Below are 26005 nucleotides of genomic sequence, written 5' to 3'. Positions count from 1 at the left end.
TTGACATTAAATTGTAAAGTTTAAAAATCAATTTGTTATTAAATTGTCTCTGAAACTAATTTATTACACTTTTTACAATTTAATTTTTTTTTATCTTTAATCAATTTATCGACTTTGCACACTTATGAATTTGACCGTTTATCCCTATTAATTGCAACATGACTCATCAGGGCATAAGTATTGGTTGGTTATTACAAGGATATCTAACTTATATAACTATCGTGTCATGAATCCAAACCGATGCGTCTGAAACAAACAAAAAAGGAAGATGCATATGTCGATTCCAGTGGCAAATGTTGCGTTCCTCTGAATGAATACTGACCCACAAAAACTACTACATTGGTGCCACCCCTTTTCCTACCTTCTCCACCTTTCTGGTAACAAACCAATTTTCTCTCTTCTTTTCTTCGCTACCTTTTGGTTCTCTTCGAATTTGAATTTACATGCCATATCACATCACTCTCCATCATCATCACCATTGTGTTTTCCCTCTTTCGATTCGGTCTCACTTCATAAAATTCCATTCAATCAATTCCCTTCACTCTGCATCGTGTTATTAATTGACATCATGAGTTCGAATCTCCGACTAACAAAAACCCAACAAACTAACAACTAACATTTAGCTATTAAAAAAATGACATCATGCTTTTGATTGAGAAAACTGTTGATGATAAAACAGCCATATTCTGTTATGTTTTATTTTATTTTATTGACAAATTTGTTGTTCAGGGTTCCTGAATAATTAAAGATGGGACTGGCTCTGGGTTGTCTTCAAGTGGAGCAATCAACGGTAGCTATCAAAGAAGTGTTTGGAAAATTTGATGATGTGCTTGAACCTGGTTTCCACTGTGTGCCATGGTTCTTTGGCACTCAAGTGGCTGGTTACCTTTCTTTGCGCGTGCAACAGCTAGATGTTCGCTGCGAAACCAAGACAAAGGTTTCTTCTCAAAAACTAAAATCCACAACGAACACAAAGAATATGATTAGCTTTAGGGGGTGTTTGATCTTAGAATTCAATCAAAATGTAGGTTTTTTTTTTTTTTACAAAGTGTTGTAATCATATTTTGTCATGTGCGGTAAGTTTATTGGCTTTTTTAGCAATGTGTCTGACTAACTAGTGCCCTTAGTGGTCAAGGAATTCAAAATAGAAAGTTTTTATTGGAATTTACATTGAGAATGTATTGGAAATCACAGTAGAGATACATTAATGACACTTTCTAATGAAAAATTTTCCATTTTTTATTTCTTAACCAGTTTCTTGTTAGCATTTTGCCTATAACAATTACCTTAACAGTTATCCCAAGGATTATGTCTGGTTGGTTGGCAGTGTAATTTTTTTTATAGTAGCAGTGTAAAAACTTCTTGATCTTATGGCATTCCTAGAAGTTCCTTTTAGCTTATTTGAGTGAAGGTTATGAATGAGTTCTTATGTTATGAGCTCTTGATAAATGCTTGCTCAATTAAGTTGGTTAATAAGCGTGCCTTTATTTTTTGTGATTGCTTATTTTATCTTGTTACATACCATCAGGACAATGTTTTTGTCACTGTTGTTGCGTCTATCCAATATCGAGCGATGGCGGAAAGAGCGGTGGATGCTTTTTACAGGCTTAGCAATACCAGGGAACAGATTCAGGCCTATGTCTTTGATGGTGTTCATTTGTGAACTTAACAAACTCCTTTATGAAAGTTGGTTTTTTTGGATTCTTCTTCAGGACAAAACTGATACATTCCTATTGCTGTTTCAGTTATCCGGGCATGTGTTCCAAAGATGGATCTAGATTCCTCTTTTGAACAGAAGAAAGAAATTGCAAGAGCTGTTGAGGAAGAACTTGAAAAGGTGATTGATTCCCTTTTGTGTATGTGTGTTGAGGACTAGAGGGTTAGCAACCTTATGGTTTTTAACTTGCTGTGCATGTGAAGGCAATGTCTGCTTATGGGTATGAGATAGTCCAGACTCTTATTGTGGATATTGAACCGGATGAGCGTGTGAAGAGAGCCATGAACGAGATAAATGCTGGTATGCTTTATGCATTGGGATAGTATATTTTTTGGCTGTGCTCAAATTACTTTCTTTCATCTTTTTTCGTACATGTAAATAGAAGGAATTCATTTACAGGAAATTTTGTGTCATTAACCTCATTAGGTAAAACAACTGATATTTTAGAAAAAAATTGTATCAGTATCATTCTTCCCTCTAATTCACAAGCTTTATTGCAGTTGAGAAACATCTTTAGCTTAGGTCTAGTTTTAAGAAAATTCTTATTAAAGCTTGACATTCTCTTTTCTTTTATCTTTACCCTGTGCTATATAATAGCTGCAAGGATGAGGGAAGCTGCAAATGAGAAAGCTGAAGCAGAGAAGATTCTGCAGATCAAAAAGGCAGAAGGAGATGCAGAGTCAAAGTATCTATCAGGGCTTGGAATAGCTCGTCAGCGTCAAGCCATAGTAGATGGTCTGAGGGACAGTGTGCTAGCCTTCTCAGAGAATGTCCCCGGGACAACATCTAAGGATGTCATGGACATGGTTTTGGTGACCCAATACTTTGACACGTTGAAGGAGATCGGTGCGTCCTCAAAATCCAATTCTATTTTTGTTCCACACGGACCAGGCACTGTGAGAGATATTGCTTCACAGTTTAGAGATGGTCTTCTTCAAGGAAAGGTGGCTCAGTCATGAAATCACACAATCACATTACTTGAACTATTAGGAATCTATCTTCTAGACTCTATCGATGTATACATTTTAATTTTGTCTGAGTGTTCAAGTTTGAACTAATTCGGTATGTTAATATGCCTTTCCATACCATTCATTGCCTTTCTATCCGTGCCCTCTTTTTTGAGTTGTGAATAGTCGAACATTGTGCTGTTCTTTTTTTCCTTCGAAATAAACATAATGGTGTTCGAATTTGCTTCGCTTAGGGCTTGTTCTTTTGTTTGCGTAGATGTTAAGCTTGTCCTTGACCTTTTCCATGAGATGGTAAGATAATAAGATTGAAGTTTATACAATAATTGTCTACTTTAAAGCAAATATGCACTTAACCTTTCGTTAATAAGAAATAAAGTTGATAATTTGACATGTGAGTTACACTTTAGTTAACTTTTCAAGATTTAGATATCATGTGTCAAACAAAATTCAAATTCAAATCATTAATATAAATGGAAAAAAAATAATTGTATAATTGATTCATAAATAGTATAAATTATTTTCAAGATTAAAATATTTATTGGTCATCTCTCTCTATATATAAACTTAAGAATCCAAAAACAAGTTCGGATAACACATGGTGAAACAAGATAATTTTTCAAAGTTTGGATGCCACGAATACTTAATAAGTCATTAATGTAAATGGGACAAATTAATTATATGATTCATTCATAAATAATATAAATTGATTTCAAGGTTAAAATATTAAAATATTTATTAGTCATTAGAAAACTTATTTCATTAAACCATTTTTATAATTTAAACTGTATTTAAAAATATTTTTATTAATTAATTTGTTTTTTAATAAAACATTTATGGGTCATTAAAACTATGTTTATAAATAAATAAAATAATTTTTTTTATATTTTTAGAGATTAATTTTTTTATAATTAAATTTACAAAAAGAAAATTTTTAATATATTTTTCATGTATAAATTAAAAATGATTACTTTTCTAATAAAAATGTTTGTGTTCTGTTAATATGAAAATTAATGTTGAAAATTTTAAATTCAGAAAAAAAGAATCTGAAAATTAATACAATTTTAAAAATACTATAAATAAATGCAAAATTGAATAGTTAAGTTGTAAAAAAGTTTTGTTATGGTATGTAGTTTTGTTATAATACAGTAAAATTGAAAATTCATGAATTGGAAAAGTGTATTGTAATTAATTAATGCAAAAATGAGTAGTTGAACAACATTTGTATTTTGTTCAAGATAATCGTGTGAATATTCAAATCATACATTTAACATATTTTATAATTTAAGCTTTTATAACCATATTTTTTATAATTTAAATCATTTTTATAATTTAAACTGTATTTAATTTTTTTATAAATTTATTTCATTTTAAAAAATAAAGAATAAAATATTTTTATATATTTTTCAGATATTAATTTTTTAAAAATTTAAAATAATAAAATTTTAATATATTTCACACATATAAATTTATTATTATGAAAATTCATTAATTTGAAAAAATAGTAATCCCAATCAATTATAAATATTTAAATCAATTGAAGATTTTAAGTAACTGATTAGTATTACATAATTAAATTAGGGCGCTAAAAAGAAAAAATTTCTCAATTAATTTGAAAATCTGTAAATATATTGTTTCCATTTTGAATATTTATTTCCGTAAAATGAATTAATTATTGCAATTAAATTATTGTCCTTGGTTATCAATATATAATGACTTACATAGCATTAGCTTGCATCAAATAGTCATATGGAAATAGGAAATTGGTTTAGATCTATCTTGGAATTTTCTAGTCTTGATTTTTGTCTCTTGTGAGAGAAGTTTATATGTGATGGTGGATAGATTTATGGGTTTACGTAAACCTCTTCAAGTTATGAAGGTTGTGTATGATAAGATGTATGTGTTGATGTTTATTATGAAAAGTAATTGTGAAAATTCAATAGGTACTACTTAACAATTAATCATTTTTTTCTTGAAAATTGGTACTTTTTATTTTCTTATTTCTACCTTTCTTCATTTAAAAATAACTTCTTTCTTTACACTATTGTGTTTTTCTTTCTTCCACTAAAAATTAATAAAATTTTTCTTATTGTCTTTTTTTTCTCTTTAAGTTATGAATTGATTATCAAGAGCATGCTATTTGAGAAGGAAGAAGGTTAACACGCATGTATTCTCTACCAAGAGTTATTACTTAAAGTGTCATAGAACTATACGATGAAGTTAAAGTTTAAACAAAGAACCTCCTAAAATTATGCAAACATATTAGATGAAAACCCATAAGAGCCCATAAAATCCTTCAATCTATGCTAATGCAAATTAACTTTTAGTCTTTTACTCATATTAATTGTACAAAAAATATCACTTAAATTATAAATTTTATATAAATAAATATAAAAACATCAATTAAATCCCATATAAATAAAGTAAAAAAAAACAATTCATAAATTAAAAATAAAAAAGTATTTGAAACAAAAGTAAAAAAAAACTAATACTTATCAATATTTATTATTTAGGGTAAATTTAAATTTAAATTAAATTAAGTATAAAAAATATAGAAAAATATTAACATTAAATTATCCTTTAAGGGGTTGATGAGAATTTGTGGCAATTGATGGGTGTGATTCTAACTGTTTTTATTATGTATATGTATCTTATTAAAATAAAGTACGTAACTATGTGATGATTTATTATATGAAAAACATTAGTTTTTTTAATAAATGTTAATCTATAATGAAAAAATTATTTTTATTTTTACTTTGGTTTTGATTTTGATTTTATAAATTATCTTTTAAAATAATAGAAAATATTTTTCTCACACAAAATTATTTTAAACAAAGTTAGTTAGATCTTTTTATATTATATAATGAAATTAACCAACGTAATAATCAATTATATAACGTTAAGGTAATTACATGTAATTATTAAATATATTTGAATTAAAAATTTGAGCATTAATTAAATAGTTTTATATTTTATTATATGTAATTGCTAAATGTTGCTAAAAATATTTTTATTTATAAAAATACATTATTATATTAACTATGATTGATATATATTGTGATTTTAATTGATTAAGATAATTATAAATAATATATATTTTAATTGAAGTAATAAAAATCAATGAAACTAATTTTTCACTTGGAGCTCAACTTTATCTTTTAGAAGCTATTTTCACCCACCATCAATTGTGCATTGTATTATTCATATTTAAGTCAAGAAAAATTATTAAATTTCAATATTCAACGCTAAACAAAGATTATATACAATAACAAAAATAAAATATTGGTAACATAACTTTTATTTAAACGTATCATATTACACTCTTTCACGAATGAAACATTATTATAACGGAGACTTAGGTTAGAGAATTTTTTGTAGATTGGAAAAAAAAGGAAGTGGATGTGTAATTGAAACAAAACACATTAAATATAAACACCGTTTCATTTTTTATAGCATTGTTTAGTTATAAGTTGTGTGAAAAGGGTTAGAAAACTAAGTATTAGAGATTATTGTGGTTTTCTCAAAACTCTAGGTTTGTTAAATTTAAGAATTTTGCCTAATCTCTTGTTCTTTTATTTAAATGCATAAATATGTGAAAAATACGGTGGTTGATCCTCCCAACAACATTGAAAGGCGTGACTTAGTAGCATTTCTTTAAAGTTCTTTTAGGAGAAGAAGTAAACTTCAAAATTTGTATATTCTTTTATGATCTTTGAAATTTTAGGAGTACTTGAGAATAAAGGAAAAATATTTATTTTCGCTTGATTGAAATTTATTTTGAGATTTTGATAAGATATATAAGAATGAATGTTAAATTATTTGTTTATTTTATTTATTGTGAGTTAATAATTGATTGTCGTTCGCTACAACGAAGAGATAATGTAGTCCATAAGTCAATTTCTCATAGTATATTTATATTTATCATTTGCTACAACGAAGAGATAATATAACCTATGAGTCAATTACTCATAGTATATTTATATTATTCGTTCGCTGCAACCAAGAGCGAAGAGATAATGTGGTTTATGTGCACATAGTGGAATGAAAGTTTGATTATAAAGTTATTAATTATTCTTTAATACAAGTTTATATGTAGTTCTAAAATTTTTCAAGGGAGTACACAATAGTTTCTAAAAACAAGTTGTATTTATTTTTCTTTATTTAATGTTATTTAAATTCCTTTTGGATGTTAAGACTCTAAATTGTGCTCTCCTTCCTGTCCGCTTTGTATTTTTATTTTATGCTCTCACTAAGTCTTTGTGACTTATCTCCTTATTTTATTTTATTTTCTTAGATACACAAATAGTGAAGTAGCTGACTTCCTAGGATTTGCTGACTTACCCAAGAATTTGATTATCTTTTGGTAGGCCTCCATTGCGTCTGATGAGTTTTTTTTTGTGACTTCAATATAATGCAACTATAGGGGATAAAGGTAGAAATAGATTTAGAGAAAATTCCTTTATTTTGAAATTTAAATAATCTTCTCTTCCAAATACCTTGATGATATATTTATGATGTTTTGGGATACTTTGATGATTAGTATTTATGACCAACATCACTATTAGTTGATATTTTGGATAATATGTCAATGGTCTGTGTTGTGACATGAGACCTTAATATTTAATTGTTGGATTGAAATATATATATATATATATATATATATATATATATGTATTTGTCTGAATATATTATATGTTTCTTTACACATTATTTAATATAGGGTAGGTTACTTAGACTAAGGAAATTATAATTTGTGCACTGATCATGATCCAAGAGTAAGTCGTGACAATTCTAATCTTCTGTTTATATTTTCATAAGATTTTCATTAAATTATTCCTATATTATTATTTTATTTTTATAAAATTACTTTTAAACATCCCAAGAGGCACACACTTTCTTAGCAATATTAATCATCATTATTCTTTTGGTACTAAAGGTACTCCTAAGTCTTTATAAAAAAAATAAAAAATAAAAATAAAAGTACTCCTAAGGGGACAAAAGTTTTGATTCTAATTCTATCTCGTCATTTTATTTTTAATTTTACCATCTAATTTATTTGATAGTAAATTTAAATCTAATCTAACCTAATTCAATTTAAAATACTCCGCATAAGATCAAATTGGATTTGATTAACGATAACAGTAAATAAATCATGAAGTTCATAAATATAACATATGCTTAGTTAAGATTTTTCCCTAAAAAACTTACCAATTTTTCTTTACCAAACCGTTCCTTCATTACCCTTCCATTAATTATTTCATTAAATGTAGTCTTTGTTTCTTGATTATTTGGTACCTTTAAAATATCACAAAATTTCCATTTAATTCCTCTAAATATCATGGTTTTTCCTTTTAATTCCTCTAAAATAAGGGACTAAGAAAAAAATCGTGATATTTTGAAACCAAATGGAAAAAACTCGTGGAATAATTAAGAAATAAATAAATAAATTTTTTAACAAGTATTTAACGTGTTTTAGAAGACGTATTACATTAAAATACAATATTCAAATATACAAATTCTAAAATATTTAATATCCCCTTATAAGAATAATAAATTTTGTCCCCTAAATTGAACTCCTTTCGGTTAAGGATATTCCATTTTCACATTATTTTTGTAATTATTTTAACATAAAAGTGCATGTGTGCACTAAATATAGTTCAACACCATTTCAACCCTAACATAGTCATGTCATGCCATATAGAGAAAGGAATAGCAATGCTGTTCATTTGGCAAGTTAAGGTCTTGACTCTTGAGGGCGTAAATTGGAAGTATTGTTCTCTCTCCCCGATCTTTCTTTCATCTGTTACAGAAGAATGCTTGGAGTGTTGCTTTTCCTAGTGAAAATATAGTTTTATGCCTTTTAGCCCCCTATATTAATTATAAAAAATAATTAACACATTGTTCCTCGTCCACACCTACAAAGAAGCCAAGCCTACAAAATGCCACCAGATGCGCTGATGTCAAGTCCTCGACTTAGCCCCGTTTGATTATAGGAATACGTTGGATGTTCCTCTTCCCAGTTTAGTATTACAAAACGTTGCATTTCAAAAAATTTACGTAGACTTGCTAGTTGTTAAAATTAATGTCAATCGCTGACTCATGTATATCCTTCCGGGTAATGGGTATATCCTAATCTATATATATTAATACATAAAAAAGACTGGCTATTCACTTTTGAACAAAAGAAAAGAAACTATATATTACCAAATATTTACTAGGCATCTAAAGCAAAGCTTCGATATACACCCTAAAACAACCAAATTGCTGGGCAATCACCTTCCATGCTCAAAAAGCTTACGCAAAGATGCACCTAAATCAATGGCTTTCGGGTGGATCTGTTGAATAAGTACAAATTCAAATTCTTTTTGTGCTTATTGATTTTACACTCAAGTCCACCAAGATATGAAGAAATTGATATAGCTCCAAAATGAAGCACTAGATGTTCATTGGGAAAGTGAAAGTCTACAACAAATTATCCTCCACCACGAGAAGCATCCCATATATCACTCACAAAACGACTTGGTCTATGGTTTCAAGGCCACAGCAAGACCAACCTTTGCACTCTTTTCGATGGCCCCAGTATCCACCTCACCAACAAGCGAAAATCGAGTTCTTGGAGTCCAGTCGTGCTGGATCAGAGCACTTGCACGACCATAGTTGTTCACCCGAGCTTTCAACAGCGTTAGCGGGTCCAGAGCATGCTGTGTACCAAAGGTGAGTATATTTTCATTGCCAGAAAAGCTATGTGAAAGTTCCGCACCAACAGCCGAATTAGTCAGCGGGTTTACAATGTGGTAATATGAGGCAGTAAGGTTGTCACCTTTGTCATTTCTACATTAAGAAAAAAGGAACAGATAAATCAGGAGATCAATTCAAGTTGAATAACAATATATAGCTAACCTTCTCTAAAATTGATGGACATATACAGCTTTGGGATAACTACTTACAGTGTTAGAGATGCAATGAGGTCAGCATGAGTAATGTTCAACCCTGCATTGTATTTGGTAAAGTTGCCAGAGGTAGTATCAAATGAAAGATCTGTCCCAACGGCAACCAAATTATTTCCAACCACACCAGAGAAGTTAACAACAGGATTTGCTGTCAATCCAATGCTGGTGCTGATTCCAGCATACTCATGCTGGTACTGGAGTTCTACCTATTACACCATGGATAACGAGAGAATGCCATCATCATTTAGGATAACTGGAATTACTGCTATTATTATTATTGACATTAGCTGAATATAAGGAAAGGGAAAACCTACAATGAAGTAACAATTTACAAGATAGGGCAAATGAAAAAGCTTTTTTACCTTGCCAGATTTCTGATCTGGAAAATTAAAGCTAAAAATTGTCTTGAGTCCAGGGGCAGGTTCATCCACAGTAATGATTGTACGCAGCTGAAAAGTATTCAGTCAGATAAGAAATGTAGCATGAGCTCTAACTAACTACTACTCATCAGATCTTGTTGACTCTTGGGTGTACAATAGTCAAATTCAATTAAAAAGGATACCCAGATTCCTGATGCATAGAAATGATCATGCACAGTCACATAAAATAACTCAACTAACAAATTCGCAAACCAAAAATACATCTAAATAAATATATAAATGAAGTGATTAATTAGTTATATATAACAGGTAATCCAGGTAAAAATGGCGTCCATCTAAAGTTAAAGAAGTAAAGAACTAATAATTACATCAGGCGAGTCAAAAAGTCTTGAGTCAAAACTACCCCAGAAAGAATTTTTAACTCACATTTGAGTTAGTGTCCACTTTGACATCAGTTGTGATGTTCTTGTTCTTCACCTTAGTGCTGACATCGGCCAAATATATCTCACCTTTCCTGACTCCAGTTGAAGTGATTTCCTGCATATATAAAAGCCATTGAAATTGAAATAATCAGAGCACGAGACCTAAACTCTTACAAGAAACCACTGAATCCACAATTCAAGCTAAGTAACAGCGTAACATTAATCACAAATGAAAAGACTTCAACTTGTTTCTTGAATCATTTTCAAATTCACATCAATCATTGCAAAATAATCAAAACAGAACAATCAGCAAAACTTCTAAGTCGAACATTCTAAATGCGCCGCCAGACAGGGTTTCAAAGAAAATATACAAAAACCAATAAAACTTGAAATAGAAAAATAACGAATATCATAAAACAAAAACAAAACTTTTCTATAGTCAAATTTAAATAAGATATCTACTTCAAAGACAAGCAAATAAATAAATAAAATCTTACCACTCCGGTGGAAGTGTAAGTGGTGATGGTGAACTTGTGGTCATTCTGATAATCCTTGAACAGAAGATCTGAGTTTGCGATTATCGATATAAGTGATATATTCGTGCAAATTAATACATGAAAATGAAAAAAAAAACACAAATGATTCAAAGGAAAAATCGGTTACCGCGAGCTCTCTTGCCAATGTCAGAGTAGAGGCCTGGACCTTTCACCATGATTTTCCCGAGAAAACTGAAGCGGAAAACGTGAGAGAGGAAGAAGAGGGAAAATGCGAGAAAGTGTTGGCAGAAGAAGAGAAAGAAAGAGAAACCCTAATATTGGGGAGGGAGAGGACGAACGGAGGCCGTTAGATTGGTAGATGGGATCGTGGCCGTTGATTTAGCAGAAGAAGAAGGTTGCCTCGAGAATCGGGACAAGAGTTGAGCTGGGAGCATATTCGCGTTCCCGTTTGGATTCTCTTCAATGAGTTGTTCAGGTGCTACTACGTGTAAACTACAGAAGCATGTATGTTGTTTCTTTTTCTTTTATTTTTTCTTTCTATTTATGGAAATGAAATATTTTATTATTTAACAATACTCTTGAGAAATAGTCATAAACAGTATATAAAATAATTTTAAACTGTGTGATGTAATCATAATCCATCATTTATATGATTTTTAAAATAATTATAATAAAAATAAAATAAAATAATCATATTTTTTTTATAATTTATTAAAATGTTAGTTTTTATTAACAAAGAAAATCAAAACTATAATTCATTTCTCTTTTTTCTCTGTTAATTATTTAACTCATTTTATATTTTTATATATGATAAATCAATGACGAACCTACATGTGAGTGATGGTGTGCATTTGAATCCTCTCATTTTTTAAAATTCATCAAATTTGTAAATAAAATCTTATATTTTTATATTTTATTTTATCTATATTTATATAATTGAACTCACTAATTTTATTTTTTTATAATTTACATCCACTGACCTAGGGTCTTGAATCTGCCACTGTGATAAATTATAATTAAATGATATTGTTAATTATTTAACTAATTTTATATTTTTATATATGATAAATTATAATTAAATGATAATATAAAATTATTTTACATGTATATAACTTATTTTCTCATAATTCTTTGTCAAGTATAAATAAATATGTTATGGACTTCTGTTTAGATAATTTGGGCTTAAAAAAATTAGGTAACTTATTTTCTCATAATTCTTTGTCAAATATAAATAAATGTGTTATGGACTTCTGTTTAGATAATTTGGGCTTAAAAGAATTAGGTAACTATGTCTATGTGTTTCGTTATCCATCACATTACAAACGATTCACGTCTCCTTAAGCATCTATGTGTAGCTTCTATGTTTTTAAGTATTGTTTAATATGGTTTTGTCTTAAAAAGTACCAAGCACAACACACTAAATTTACAATGGAGAATCAAACATGCAATTATTAATTGAATTAATGTAGTTTGAGTTCATCGAGGTGTTCGGTGATGTCCTGGTTCTTTCCTTTTTGCTCACAAAAGAAGAAAAAAAAATCAAAATCAATGTCATCTACCATTCCACCCCAACCCCAAGAAGCCAAGAGGGAAATTTTTGAAAAGAGCACGTAATATATTATTCTTAATAATAATTCTTTAATTCGAAAAAACATTTCTGTCCACACCTCCAAGTTGGTGCAATCCAACAAAACATACAAAGCTGTTTCTTCTGTTTCTGCAACCTCTTTCATTCCCATTTCCTTGCAAAAGGAACCATCATTGTACATACCATGAGCATCTCCACCACTACCACTCCTCTCTTCAGCTTCAACCACTACTTCACAAGAGAAAGAGAACCCTCCATTCACCGTTCCAAGCCAAAGCCATTCTCTCTCACTTCTTCTTCCACTCTCACCCTCTTCAACTCCAACAACAGCTGTAACTATAGCTTTGCCTCTTGCAAACTCCACAAGTTTCACACTCCAAAGTTTGAGGCTTTTGCAGCTAACACTGATACCCTCGAGTCCCTTCAGTCCTCTGATGTCTTATTCGACCAGATTTTCCCCATCAACCAAACTGAACTGGTCTCTCTTTTGTCTTCTCACTTTTTTTTTTTCTTGGAGTGGTGTTTGGTTTATAGAGTTTTGGGAATACCCAGAAGAGAAATTGTAATTTTTTTTTGAGAAAATAGTGGAGAAGTTGAAGGGTGTTAGAATTTTGTTCTGTACCTTTTTCTTGTCCCAAGGGGTAAAAGTTCGGATCAGCATGATTGTTGTTGTTGATATGCACTCTTTTGGGGTTGTCACGTTTTCTTTTGTTTTCCTTTGTTCTCTGACCAATCAGACAGAATGGAAATACTGTAAAAGTATCAAATAGTTTCTTCATACTTGTATTTGCTTAAAAAGGGGGAATATCCAGAACTTAAAAGGCCTTTTCCTTTTCCTTTTTGTCTTTTAGTAGACATAGTGTGGTGTTTGGCATTGATGGATTTTTGTGTTGATTGTGATGGAATTTGCAGGTGGAGGGAAAGATCTTTGCAAGATTGGATCGGGGGAAGGATTTGGGAAATTGGAAGCTTACAAAGGTTGCAATCTATCAGGGAAATGGATTCTTCACTGGGGAGTTTCTCGTGTGGATGATGTTGGAAGGTACATCATGTTAAATAAGGTGTTTGAATTAGCTTTCATTTTGATTTTGAGATATGTGGTGATTCATGATTGTGCTTTATGTTTTGCATCATGGTATTAGCTTAATCTTAATATTAATGATCCAATGAAGATATATGATTAAGGTGTAAGTTTGATTCTGCAGTGAATGGGATCAACCTCCTCTTGATATGATAGCCCCTATTCCCCCTGGATCTATTCCTATTAAGGTAGACAATGGCTTCATGACTTCTCATGCTCTCACATTTGGCCCATGTTCATTATTGCCATGCAGAAAGTTTGAGTGTGAAGTGAAAATTTCAGGACTATGCAATAGAGACACCTATGAAGAAATCATTGTCATCCACTGAAGGAGATATTTTACATGAAGTCAAGATTGATCTTAAACCCAACAATGATATTTCAGCGATTAATTTTGTTCTCAAGGTTTATATTTCTTACAGTTAGCAGTTGGAGATAGTTCTTATGTTGAATATTTGGTTGACCTAAAGAACCTTTTGATCAAATTTCCCCCTCCCTTTCATTACTTATTCCTTCTTTCTGATTTGAGTGGCCTTGTTGATGCGTTGCAGGATGAGGAAACTGGTGCTTGGTATCAACACAAAGGAAGAGATTTCAAGGTTCCTCTGGTCAACTACCTTAAGGACAATGCAAATATAATTGGACCAAAAAAAGGCTTTAGTTTGTGGCCAGGTTTTTTGAAACCATATATGTTGCGATCTTTTTTGCTTCTGCAGTTTTTTCTATTTTATCTCTTTTTTGAAATTTATACTATTTCATGGCTTTTAGAGTGTGTCAAATAAATCATAATTCTATTAGACATTATAGCCCATAGTTCCAACTGGTTCATGTTTATGTATGCTATCTTCAACTTCAAGAAATGAGAAACTTTTTTCTTAAGATACTTATATATAATGAACAGTAGAGTGATCAGTGAACAGCCATAAAATATATTGCAGCAAAGAAAAGAGAAAGAAAAGAAAATCTTTGCCATTTGATATGTATTTCAATTTTGTATTCCACATTATGGGAAAAGTAACAATGTTTATTTTGTAAGAAGAATGAAACCTGGTTATATCCTAACATCATCTTGCATTCAATATTTGTTCTGACAACATTTGCAATAATGAGCCAGTTATCTACTTAATTTTGAAATGATCATAATTTGAGTTTATAATGTGTTAGGGGCTCTCTTTTTCTTTTCAATTTAATCTTTTAATCCTTTTTGGTGTGTCCTCACACCATTATTTTGGTGAGCTTGAACTGAAACACGTTTCATGGTCTTTCCTCTCCTAGGGGCCTTGGGGGCAGATATCTAACATTCTCCTCAAGTCAGAAGCAACACATGACAAAGTTCAAGATGACAACAGTGGATCCAGAAATACAAAAGTGGAAAATAGTCAACTAGAAGGTTTCTATGTAGAGCTACCAATTACCAAGGAAGTTGTTGTCAATAACTTCCATTAGGAAGTGCTCTGAGACAGCTAACAATATTTTATATTTAGAAACAGATATACCTGGAGATATTCTCCTTCACTGGGGTGTTTGTAGGGATAATTTGAAGTGGTGGGAAATTCCACCTGCTCCTCATCCACCAGAAACATTAGCATTTAAGGACAGAGCTTTAAGAACTAAATTACAGGTAGAGTTCTGACGAGCTGTCTTCTTTTTTAAATGTTTTAGCACTGCTGTAGCTTATGAAATATATTTCGATACTATTGCTCTGTTGGTGATGCTATTGTCTTTGACATATTCAAGGAAGATGTTTCTATACTCAAATAATTCCATAGGATTTTGAACTTGAATTTCCCATCATTTTTAAAATTGTAGTAAAAAAATCACATTATGTGATTTGCTCTTATTGGACTATAAAAATTAAGACTGTATGTTGTGCCAATATCTCAAGGATTAATCTTTTGTTCTTGTCCTACCTTTAGTTATGTACAGTGTTTTCTTGAACTCAACTCTATATTCTATTTTTCAAGGTGTCTTAGCCATTGTTTTAACAATTTAATCTACTTAATGTTCAACATTTTATATCTAAATAATTCCAGCAACCCCAGTGCATTTTACCCTCTACCCTAAACTTGTACTTTACTGCAGTTCCTTTTCTAAATACAGATGTATGTTTATAAGTGATGATGAATATATCTGGATTATGATTGAAATATTGAATGCATGATATTCATGCATCCTTTTATTCTAAAGGTTTATTTTAGTTACTCCGTTTACTCTTACATGTACTGCGCCTTCAAATATTTTAGTCACTGATTGACTTGAGTTGATGGCAACATTCTTTTATGTTCTAATTTACACATTGCATGAAAAGAGAAAAGAATAAGATGTCTCAGGATGTAACATAATTGTACATCTCCTCGAAAAGGAACTTGGATATGAACTGTTATGTTTTATTTAATATTTCAAATGTGGAACTATTGATGAACTGAACGATGTGATGAAAAATTTTCATGAAGTTGGAATCAAAGTTCTTGGATATGCTGTTTTAAATCACCGCTGTGCTCACTTTAAGAACCAGAATGGTATTTGGAACATATTTGGAGGTCGTGCCAACTGGGATGATCGTGCAATTGTAGCTGATGATCCATATTTTCAGGTAGACGAGGGTTTTGGATATGTACTTTGCTCTTTACTCAGTATTGGTAATCATACTAAAAGAATTGAATATGTACATTTGAAAACTACTGATTGAAGTTTAATAGTTTATTGGTAAAAGAATTAAGAGACACGTTGCAAATAGTTTATTTCATGTTTATGTTTGGTAATCTTACCATCTTGTTAAGTGAACAACCTAATATGAAACTCACAACTCCTTTTGTTGTTAGTGTGTCATACAATGATACGTTTATCTTTCTGGGTGAATCTGATATGCATAATATATAGTCTTTCTGCCATGCAGGGGAGGGGCAACAAGAGTAGTGGAGACAATTTTCATGCTGCTCCAAACATTGATCATTCATAGGACTTTGTGAGAAAGGATCTTAAAGAATGGTTATGCTGGATGAGGTTTGTAATCCAGATCCTAATTTTTAAAACCTTACAATGACCACAAAATGTTGTCAGATAAGAATATATCCAGCCAGTTTGCTACTTCATACATTATAATTCTATTGTTTATGATTCATGGTTTCATTTCTAAAGAGGCTATGCCAGAGAACTAACACAATTTGATATAAAACTTGACATTAAACCATTTTCTAGATTTTTGTAAACTTTTCTGTTGGAAGCTGTGTTTCAGAATGTGGCTTAACTAATCAGACAACGTACTAGTTTCATGTGCTACACATATTTTCTTAGTAAAACATTTGTTTATGTAAAAACATGAATTGTTTTTAGGAGGCTGAAGGGTTATGCTACTATGTTTTCATCGAAACTTGAAGGTTTTCAAATTTGAGAATGTGCCTGATAGGTCCTCAAACCAGACTGTGTAATGAGAGAGGGAGAAAGGGAAAAGAAAGAGAAAGAAAGAGAGAAGATCGGAGAATTTCTATTATCCTGCTCTGCCAAGGGAAAATCCCTTTACAGTGTGAAGACAGTTTGTGTTTCAATTATCTCAAACTCCTCCCCACTTCCTAACTCACCTTTGGCGCTTTTACTAGCCTCCAAATGCGTATTTTCTATCTCCTTCTCTTCTACTTCATCCTCCCCGAGAATCAAAACCTGTAAATTCTTGGCTAGGCAACGATGTCCTGGAGAATAATTTCCGCCACAAGGATAACATTTGCCTTCATCCCTCCGTTTCACGTATTCATGATAGGGGAGCTGCCTGGTCCCTTTCAAACTGTCCCTGGAAAAGGCAGAGTTACCTGTTCGAGATCCCAGATTTAATTGGGGACCTTTACCAGCTCCTAACAACCCTCTTTGCTCCACTGGAATTTGATTCTTGGCAACACTAGACCCAGTGACCGAATCTGGAAAATTGGCCTTCATCAAACTGCCACCGCTTGGAAACCGAAAATTTGAAGGAGCAGAGGAAAAAGAATTTCCTCAGAATCTTGAACCTCCCAATTTTTGTGTCAATCTGAAATCTTCTTCTAAATCTCTTGCAAGTTCGATTGCCTTTGAAATCATGAACGCGTACCTTGCTGCGTAATTTTGGCCGAAGACCTCCACGAAAATAACCCAAGAGTTGCTCCTCTGATAACGACCCAGCTTGGGCAACCAAGATTTCGAACCCTCACACATACTCTTCAATCGACTCTTGTTTAATTGTTGCCAATTTTTCAAACACACCGCCCCCTGTTCTATCACCAAGCCTTTGAATCAGATCCAAGGTGAAAGAATCCCATGACGAGTTAGGGTTCTTTTGGCACCAAAAACAAAACCAATGAATTGACGCTCCTTCCATACTGACAATCACAAAGCTTCTCAGCAATAGGAATTTGTTGAACCTCAAATAATTTCTCAGCTCTTGTGATCCACCTGAATGGGCGTGCCCTTCAAAGCTGGGTAATTCTACTTTCTTGCCCATTTGTGACTTCTGCCGCCAATCTTGGAAATAATCTCTGCCATATCAGTGACATTGGTTTTCTTATGACTGGTTGATGTGCCATTGTCCCTTGTTTTACTGTCCTCTTCGTCGACATCATCTTCCCAATTGATACCTTCTTGAGCATCTTATTGATCTCCGCTGTTGCTGTAATATTTTCTGTCAACTCGGCAAGTTGTGTAGTATGTTGCGAGGCCAACTTCTTCATGTACTCCATCGATGACTCCAGCATCTCCTTCATATATTCCATGGTCGCGGTGCACACTGGCTTGACTCGGACCAATTGGTAGGTCCTCAAACCTGACTGTGTAATGAGAGTGGGAGAAAGGGAAAAGAAAGAGAAAGAAAGAGAGAAGATCAGAGAGAATTTCTATTATCTTGCTCTGCCAAGGGAAAATCCCTTTACACTGAAAACAGTTTGTGTTTCAATTATCAGAAGTGATCCCTATACAGAGTACAAAGCTATTTATAAGACCCACTCTAATACACCTATCAGTTAAACAGACCCGCCCCCTTAACTACCCACTACATTATGTTGTTCCTTTTCTTCCTATAGTAGACCCTTAATACTGGAAACACTTGGTTCCAAACAGTGCCTCATCTATGGTCATAAGTAACTATTTTTACTGATACCATTTCTTCAATTTCTTTTAATTTTTCCCCCTTTTGTTGTTGTGTGTCTTCCAAGGACAGTGTTGACTACGGGCTGCACTAACAGTATGTCTAAATTTGTGCTGACTTGCTGTTGATACCATTTTGGAAAACCTATACAGAGTGGGATTATAGCATTATCTAATGTTTCTCTTAAGGAATATGAAGCACAGATGCTCCTGGTTGATTTGATGTGTTTGAAGGGTTAGATATGTTTCTGACATTGACACCTGTATGATATGTGCTTAATACTCCTAACTAATTGTCCAATTAAAAAATATTTCTTCTTGGCTTGAATACTTATAGCCAAACCCTCTGTTCGCTCAAACACTCCAGTCAACACTTCTGTATGGATGGACAACAACAACAACAACAACAACGCCTTATCCCACTAGGTGGGGTCGGCTACATGGATCAACTTCCGCCATAATGTTCTATCAAGTACCATACTTCTATCCAAATCATTAAGTTCGAGATCCTTCTTGATAACCTCTCTTATAGTCTTTTTGGGTCTTCCTCTGCCTCGAATTGTTTGCCATCTCTCCATCTGGTCTACTCTTCTCACTACAGAGTCTACCGGTCTTCTCTCTACATGCCCAAACCACCTAAGTCTATTTTCCACCATCTTCTCTACAATAGGCGCTACTCCAACCCTCTCTCTAATAGCTCCGTTTCTAATTTTATCCTGTCGAGTCTTACCACACATCCACCGCAACATCCTCATCTCCGCTACACCTACTTTAGTCTCATGTTGGCTCTTGACCGCCCAACATTCTGTTCCGTACAAAATCGCCGGTCTTACCGCAGTCCGATAAAACTTTCCCTTTAGCTTGATCGGTACCTTTGCATCACATAACACCCCCGATGCTTTTCTCCATTTCATCCATCCTGCTTGAATGCGATGATTCACATTCCCTTCAATTTTTCCATCATCCTGTATTACAGACCCAAGATATTTAAACCGTGTGACTTGAGGGATAATATGGTCTCCTATTTTCACCTCTGAGTTAGATACCCTCCTACTTTTGTTGAACTTACATTCCATATACTCCGATTTGCTTCTGCTTAGGCGAAAGCCATGTGTTTCTAGAGCTCGTCTCCAAGTTTCCAACCTCTCATTCACCTCCTCCCTCGACTCTCCAAGGAGGACTATGTCATCTGCAAAAAGCATGCATCTCGGCGCTATCTCTTGGATTTGTTCCGTGAGGGCATCCAGAATTAAGGTAAAAAGGTAGGGGCTAAGGGTTGACCCTTGATGCAAACCAATTGTGATGGGAAAATCGTCTGATTCTCCACCCTGTGTCCTAACACTAGTCGATACCCTATCATACATATCTTGGATAGCTCGAATATATGCAACCCTAACCCCTTTCTTCTCTAGAGCTTTCCACAAAATCTCCCTAGGCATTCTATCATACGCTTTCTCCAAGTCAATAAAAATCAAGTGCAAGTCTTGTTGGTCCATGCGATATTGCTCCATCACCCGCCGTAATAAATAAATTGCTTCCATGGTCGACCTTCCCGGCATGAAACCAAATTGATTCTCAGTAACTTGAGTCTCCTTTCTTAATCTCCGTTCGATCACTCTGTATGGATGGACATTTAGAGATTTTAGTTTTATAGAAAAAAATCATGTTTTCTTTATAACATTACAAAATACAGCTTACAATATAATGTTAAAAATTAAAATTAAAATATAAAAAAATAATGCCTTTTATTTATTTACTTCATTGCTATGTTAAGAAGTGTCTGTGTTGAAGTGTCCTTCTGGCCTCTATAGGAAACTCATTGTGCAGTGTTTTTGCATTGTGTGAATAGTGTCCAAAATTGGGACTAAATAGCAGTCAATCGCAGAGGATAGCCAAACCCCAATTTTACCTTACTCACCCCTTTTCTGGCCATGCCCATTCATTTTCTGGCTAAGCTCAACTACACCATCTGTTTTTCTGTTCAAAAAATAAAGTAGAGATGTCAGGGCCTTTCTTGGCTGCTGCAACTTAACCAATAACTATGACATATACAAGACATCTTTGTTTTTTGTGTAGTGTGTTCTTCACAATTCATAACATTCCACTATTTTTTTTTTGTCACTGCCCTCTTTTCTTTTTCCCTATCATCTATCTATTTTTCTTTTAACTTCATTCCTAAGTTCTCATTTATCTCATTGTTAATTATAGCTTAAGTTAATGGTGAATATATGTTAACTATGACTTTTTGATTATTAATTATGAATATTATGAATAGATTTTTAATTTTGGATTTTTTTAACCATTTATATGTGTATAGTATAAATTATAGATTATTTTTGTATCTATAATCTTCAATATAATGGCCATGTTGCTAACTGCTATAGTGGTTTTGGGATATGACTCTATGCCACTACTTGGAATTGATAACTAATCTTTTATTTTGCTGTCCGTGAACTCAGTTGATTCTTTCCTTTTATCCTATATTCATACTTATTTGCCCTTTTTCCCCCTTGTTGCACTCTTCTAGAATATCTAGAAAATATCTCAAAATATTATTCTAATTAAGAGTATTTAAAGTATAATAGACGATCTCTTAAGAGTGGTTTGCATATTTCATGATTTGATTTCTTATTTAATTGGACTTGGGAGTCTAGTAAATAAATAAGGGTAAGTACTTTTTTTTATCACTCTAGTAGTCTAGTAAATGTTGGAGAATATGATTCATTGTCCCTTATATATATTTTCCCTCATTCTATACCTAAATCCCTATTCCCTATAATTTCAACATATATTATGTTTCTGTGATGCTTGTTAATAAAAATTTTACCCCCCTTTATTTCCATTGCGTTGAAGTATTTACAATAATTGCATTTTTTTTTTCTAATGTTGTTTACTTTTCAGGGAAGAAATTGGGTATGATGGGTGGAGGCTTGACTTTGTCAGAGGATTTTGGGGTGGTTATGTAAAGGACTACCTAGAAGCAAGTGAACCATACTTTGCGGTAGGAGAGTACTGGGATTCCCTTGGTTATACATATGGAGAAATGGATCATAATCAAGATGCACATGGGCAGAGGATCGTTGACTGGATCAATGCTACTGCTGATGCATTTGATGTTACAACCTAAGGGATTCTTCACTCTGTAAGCACTCAACTTGAATGTTTCGACTTTCAATAACAGCTATTTAAATTATTTCATGCATAAAATGTTCTGGATCTACAGGGTATATCTCTTGGATGACTAGAAAATCTTAAAAAGCCATTTATTTGTTTTGAGATACTAATACACTACTGATTTCGTTGGCTTGTTGGAATTTGTTTGTAATCTTTTTTTGCAAAGGCAGCAAACTGCCATGTTTCTTTTTTGTTTTTAAATAATTTTACTGTAACAGTGATAATGCTGCTACTGCTAGTGATAGAATTTCATTGCTGATAAGCTGCTTACTGCCATGGCTGAAATTTTAATGGATGCTCATGTGGGAGAAAATTGTAGTGACTTAATTATATGTATTGTATTGCAAATATGAAGAATTAACATAAACTTTTCATAAGGCTCTCTTGATAACTTATCCCAAGCACAACATCAGATCTCTTCATATTTTAGAAATATAGTGACTGTTCTGATGTAAACAACTTTACCTTTGGCTCTTGAGTTGTTTTCAAAGTTCGAACTGAAACTCACTGCACCTCTTGTAAGGATGCTTCAAAAGATGAGCAGAAAAACGTGCATGCTGTTAACTTTTTTCTTTTTACCAGCCAGCAGACTGTATGTTATATAATCTTGATGATATTTTGTTTAAATTCTTCTCCATATAGACTTTGGAAAGATGTGAATATTGGCACTTGTCAGATCAGAAGGGGAAACCCCCTGGTGTTCTTGGATGATGGCCATCTCGTGCTGTTACTTTTATAGAAAATCATGACACTGGTTCTACCCAGGTTTGAACTTCCCCTTTCAAAAGTATCTTGGTAATGTTGGATATTCTTTCAAGGTTAAATTTGATTGAAATAATTCATTATCATTGACTGTGCACCTATTATTATGAAGACTAGTAAAATTGGAGATTTTCAAATTAGGCATTTCCTTTGAATCTTTTCAAATATATATACATACAGAGAGAGAGAGAGGTTCCTATTAGTTTATTTATAAACATTTGTAGCAATTTTATGCATAAAAAGTAATGGTAAAAGGAATTGAAGTTTTATTCATTGTTTTGGTATTCTTAAATTTTTTTTGGTTGTACTTATTTGATATGCTAAAATTATCAACTATCATGAATTTTCTTTCATATTTTCTCTTGAAGGGTCATTGGAGATTTCCCAGCAGAAAAGAAATGCAGGGATATGCTTACACTCTTACTCACCTAGGAACACCATCAGTGTTCTATGACCATATTTTTTCTCACTATAAAACCGAAATAGCAACACTTATCTCTATCCGGAAGCGGAACAAGATCCACTGCAGGAGTAGTGAGCATCAGAATATTCTCTTATGTACTACATAGTATTGTTTAAGTGGATATTCTCTGGGGTGGATGATGAGGAACTTTTTCTTTGCATGCCAAAGTCATGGAAACTGAAAATCAGAACTGAAATATCATAGCATTATTTAATGAAAGTCACTGTCTCTGAAACTAACAGATACCAGAAACCGAGGGAAAATAAAGCATAATTCTTTCAAACCGGAAAAGGAAAATATAGAATGACAATAATCTGTAGAGTGTAAGCTGTTTCCAAAACCTTAATTTCCACAAAACTCTTCAGCGCCAGCCCCTTTATGCCTTCTTTAAGGCTTTACTTTGCTCATAACTGTTCCTTCATTCTTGCCACCTACGCTAGTTTGTTGCAGCCCAAATCTGCATTCCACGCCTCTTTCTCACATTATCCTCACTATCTGGAGTTTCTATTCCCTTGTCAAACTTGCTTCTCCTACAGTGATGGGGTTCTATCACAAAGCATGTTTTGGCTATGAACTTAGGTTAAAAGAGTTAACTAATTACTAATCATAATATATATGGCAATGGCAACAATGATGGAAAAGAAAATGAAAATCTCTGCTTGCAATATTCCTTGAGAATGTATCTATGTTTTGGCGGCAACTATCTCTTAGTGCTAACAGTTAAAACTTGAAATGCATGCTATTTGTTTTTCTTGGTGTTTGATGTGTAAACCATATGCATGCTTACATTATAGTTTGTCTTCATCAAAATCTGAAGATCCTCATTATATAACATACAAACATTGATATTGTTAATGGAACACTCACCTCTGTCTTCTCTTGTTTTAAGCTTAAAATTTGCAAGGCAGAAAGGGATGTTTATGCTGCTATCGTAAATGACAAAGTTGCTATGAAGATTGGACCTGGTCATTTTGAACCACCTAGTGGATCCCAAAGATGGTCCTCAGCTTTGGAGGGAAGACACTATAAGATTTGGGAGGCATCATAATATAATTGTTTGTATGTTTAAAGTGTATGTTCCTTTGGAAAATCACCACCCACCTTGTATATGTTTCTTGGAAGACAAGTATAAAGACAGAAGAGTAGATGATGGTATGGCAAGCTACTATTGAAGTGAGTTGAAATGTATCACTGTTGCTGAACGTGTATATGCTGCATTGAAACAATATTATAGTGAGAAGCTTGCAGGGGTTCAGTTCAGCCAAAATGCTGGCAAATGTGAAATTAGAAAGCCTTCATATTATATATACATTATTATGTTTACAAAGCATACAATATTTAGATAGTATGGCAAGAATGTATAAACTGCCATTGATAGTACATAATTCTCTGCCATTGATGGTACATAATTCTTCAGGTTTCTGGATCTAGATGGCAATGTATTGGGGAAAATTTGGATGGGGGGTTTTGAAGAAAAGAAAAGGGAGTGTAAAGTTTTAAATTTTGAATTAAGAGAGTATATAGTGTTTATATAAATGAATAAGAGATGACAATTTCATGATATCTTATCATTTTATTTCTTTTATTTTAAAAATTCTTCAATTAGAAAATATCTACCCAAAATAAAAAATTTATCCCGAGTTTCCTTTTTCTTTCAATATATTTTATACCAAACAAGCGGGGCTTACAAATAACTGAAACAAGTATATGAATTTTCAATCTGACTGGAAAATCATGTTTCAGTAAAAAAAAATTGATCAGATGATGAATAATTTAATAATTTAAGGTGAATACAGTACAATTGAAAAAGTTATATATATGCACGCTTTTTTCAGGTTGTGATTTTAACTGTTCGTTGCACATTTTCAATTAACAATGTTCTTGTTTGTAATTGTTTAGTTTGAAAACAATACTCTATTAGAATTATTTGAGATTTTTAAATTATATTTTTTCAATTCATGCCAAATTGTTAATTTGAACTTTATTTACAATGTTAAGGATTTGAACCTTAAGAGTTATTTTTAGAAAGGGGTTTTCCTACTATTCACTCCATGACAAATAATTTCATAACTTGTCACCATTTTAGTTAAAGACAAATAAAAACGCCATTCTATTTAAAGGGTCATAAAACTATGGTGCCAAAATGATGTAATGAAAAAAAAATCTTGCAAGTAACTACTAATGTTAAAACTTTAAGATGCTGCTTCAGAATTTATCCTTAAAATTACAAATTTTGTTTTTCAACAACATAGATGTTGCTTCAGAACTTTAAAATTATTTTGTAAAAGCTTGATGAAATCTCATAGTTATGCTTTTGTAAAACATGATTTTTCAAAACTAAAGATATGTATACAATAGCAAAAAGTAAATGAGAAGCAATAAATAAAGATACAACATACAAAGGAATTATACTCATTCACCAAAATTTGGGTTATGTCCAGTGCCTACACATGTAAGCTTTCTCAACTAAGATCAAACACACATCTATGATATTATTTCTCCTGAAATCTTCATAGGCTCCTACACCCAATATTCTAAACTTCTGCAAGTTCCACTCAATATTCTTTGCTTGCCTTTGCTGGAAAAATCACAACTAGTATTATAAACCTTTATAGGTTTCACTCAATATTCTCCAAGCCTCTTTCAAGTATTTTTTCAAAAGGTTTTTCAAGATTCACCTAAGTATTCTTTTGATAACTACTAAATATGAGTTATTTTTTATAATAAAAATATATTGAAAATATCTTTAAAAATATTTATTTAGCAGTTATTTTTGGCTTAAATGTTAGAAATTGATATTTTTCTTATTTATGGCTTGCAGATATGAAAATGAGGGATTAAAAGCGAAAAAGATCCAGGAAATATAAAAAATATGAATAAGGAAGATTTTTGGCATCAGG

At 32.2% G+C, this 26005-nt stretch overlaps 2 protein-coding genes and 1 pseudogene across 2 annotated transcripts; 2 read left to right on the top strand and 1 right to left on the bottom strand.

The window, feature by feature from the left end:
• Window positions 1-216: 216 nt before the first annotated feature.
• LOC114395233 (hypersensitive-induced response protein 2-like) lies at window positions 217-2912 on the top strand. The gene is made up of 6 exons (XM_028356956.1): window positions 217-377; window positions 730-937; window positions 1529-1649; window positions 1746-1837; window positions 1921-2017; window positions 2315-2912. Exons 2-6 carry the CDS (start codon window positions 749-751, stop codon window positions 2674-2676), a joined length of 861 nt encoding a protein of 286 aa, XP_028212757.1. The 5' UTR covers window positions 217-377; window positions 730-748; the 3' UTR covers window positions 2677-2912.
• Window positions 2913-8854: 5942 nt separating this feature from the next.
• Window positions 8855-11371, bottom strand: LOC114396775 (mitochondrial outer membrane protein porin of 36 kDa-like). Its single transcript, XM_028358930.1, has 6 exons — window positions 11098-11371; window positions 10932-10999; window positions 10439-10549; window positions 9995-10081; window positions 9630-9838; window positions 8855-9513 (listed from the first exon to the last, which is right to left on the bottom strand). The coding sequence occupies exons 1-6, from the start codon at window positions 11144-11146 to the stop codon at window positions 9207-9209; spliced, it is 831 nt and encodes a 276-aa protein (XP_028214731.1). The 5' UTR covers window positions 11147-11371; the 3' UTR covers window positions 8855-9206.
• A 1125-nt stretch (window positions 11372-12496) lies between these two features.
• On the top strand, window positions 12497-24668 carry LOC114397012 (annotated as a pseudogene).
• The last annotated feature ends 1337 nt before the right edge of the window (window positions 24669-26005 follow it).

Source organism: Glycine soja, chromosome 18, assembly GCF_004193775.1.
Source record: "Glycine soja cultivar W05 chromosome 18, ASM419377v2, whole genome shotgun sequence".
NCBI lineage: Eukaryota > Viridiplantae > Streptophyta > Magnoliopsida > Fabales > Fabaceae > Glycine > Glycine soja.
The sequence above is the reverse complement of the archived record's forward strand: the minus strand, read 5'-3'. Positions and strand labels throughout refer to the sequence as shown.

Excerpts from the sequence above, each read along its gene's own strand:
- LOC114395233 (XM_028356956.1), top strand. The coding sequence starts at position 749 with ATGGGACTGGCTCTGGGTTGTCTTCAAGTGGAGCAATCAACGGTAGCT. Across the intron at positions 1,650-1,745 it reads TCAGGCCTATGTCTTTGATG|TTATCCGGGCATGTGTTCCA; the intron begins GTGTTCATTTGT and ends TTGCTGTTTCAG. Across the intron at positions 2,018-2,314 it reads CATGAACGAGATAAATGCTG|CTGCAAGGATGAGGGAAGCT; the intron begins GTATGCTTTATG and ends GCTATATAATAG.
- LOC114396775 (XM_028358930.1), bottom strand. The coding sequence starts at position 11,146 with ATGGTGAAAGGTCCAGGCCTCTACTCTGACATTGGCAAGAGAGCTCGC. Across the intron at positions 10,082-10,438 it reads AAGTGGACACTAACTCAAAT|CTGCGTACAATCATTACTGT; the intron begins GTGAGTTAAAAA and ends AATACTTTTCAG. Across the intron at positions 9,839-9,994 it reads CAGATCAGAAATCTGGCAAG|GTAGAACTCCAGTACCAGCA; the intron begins GTAAAAAAGCTT and ends ATGGTGTAATAG.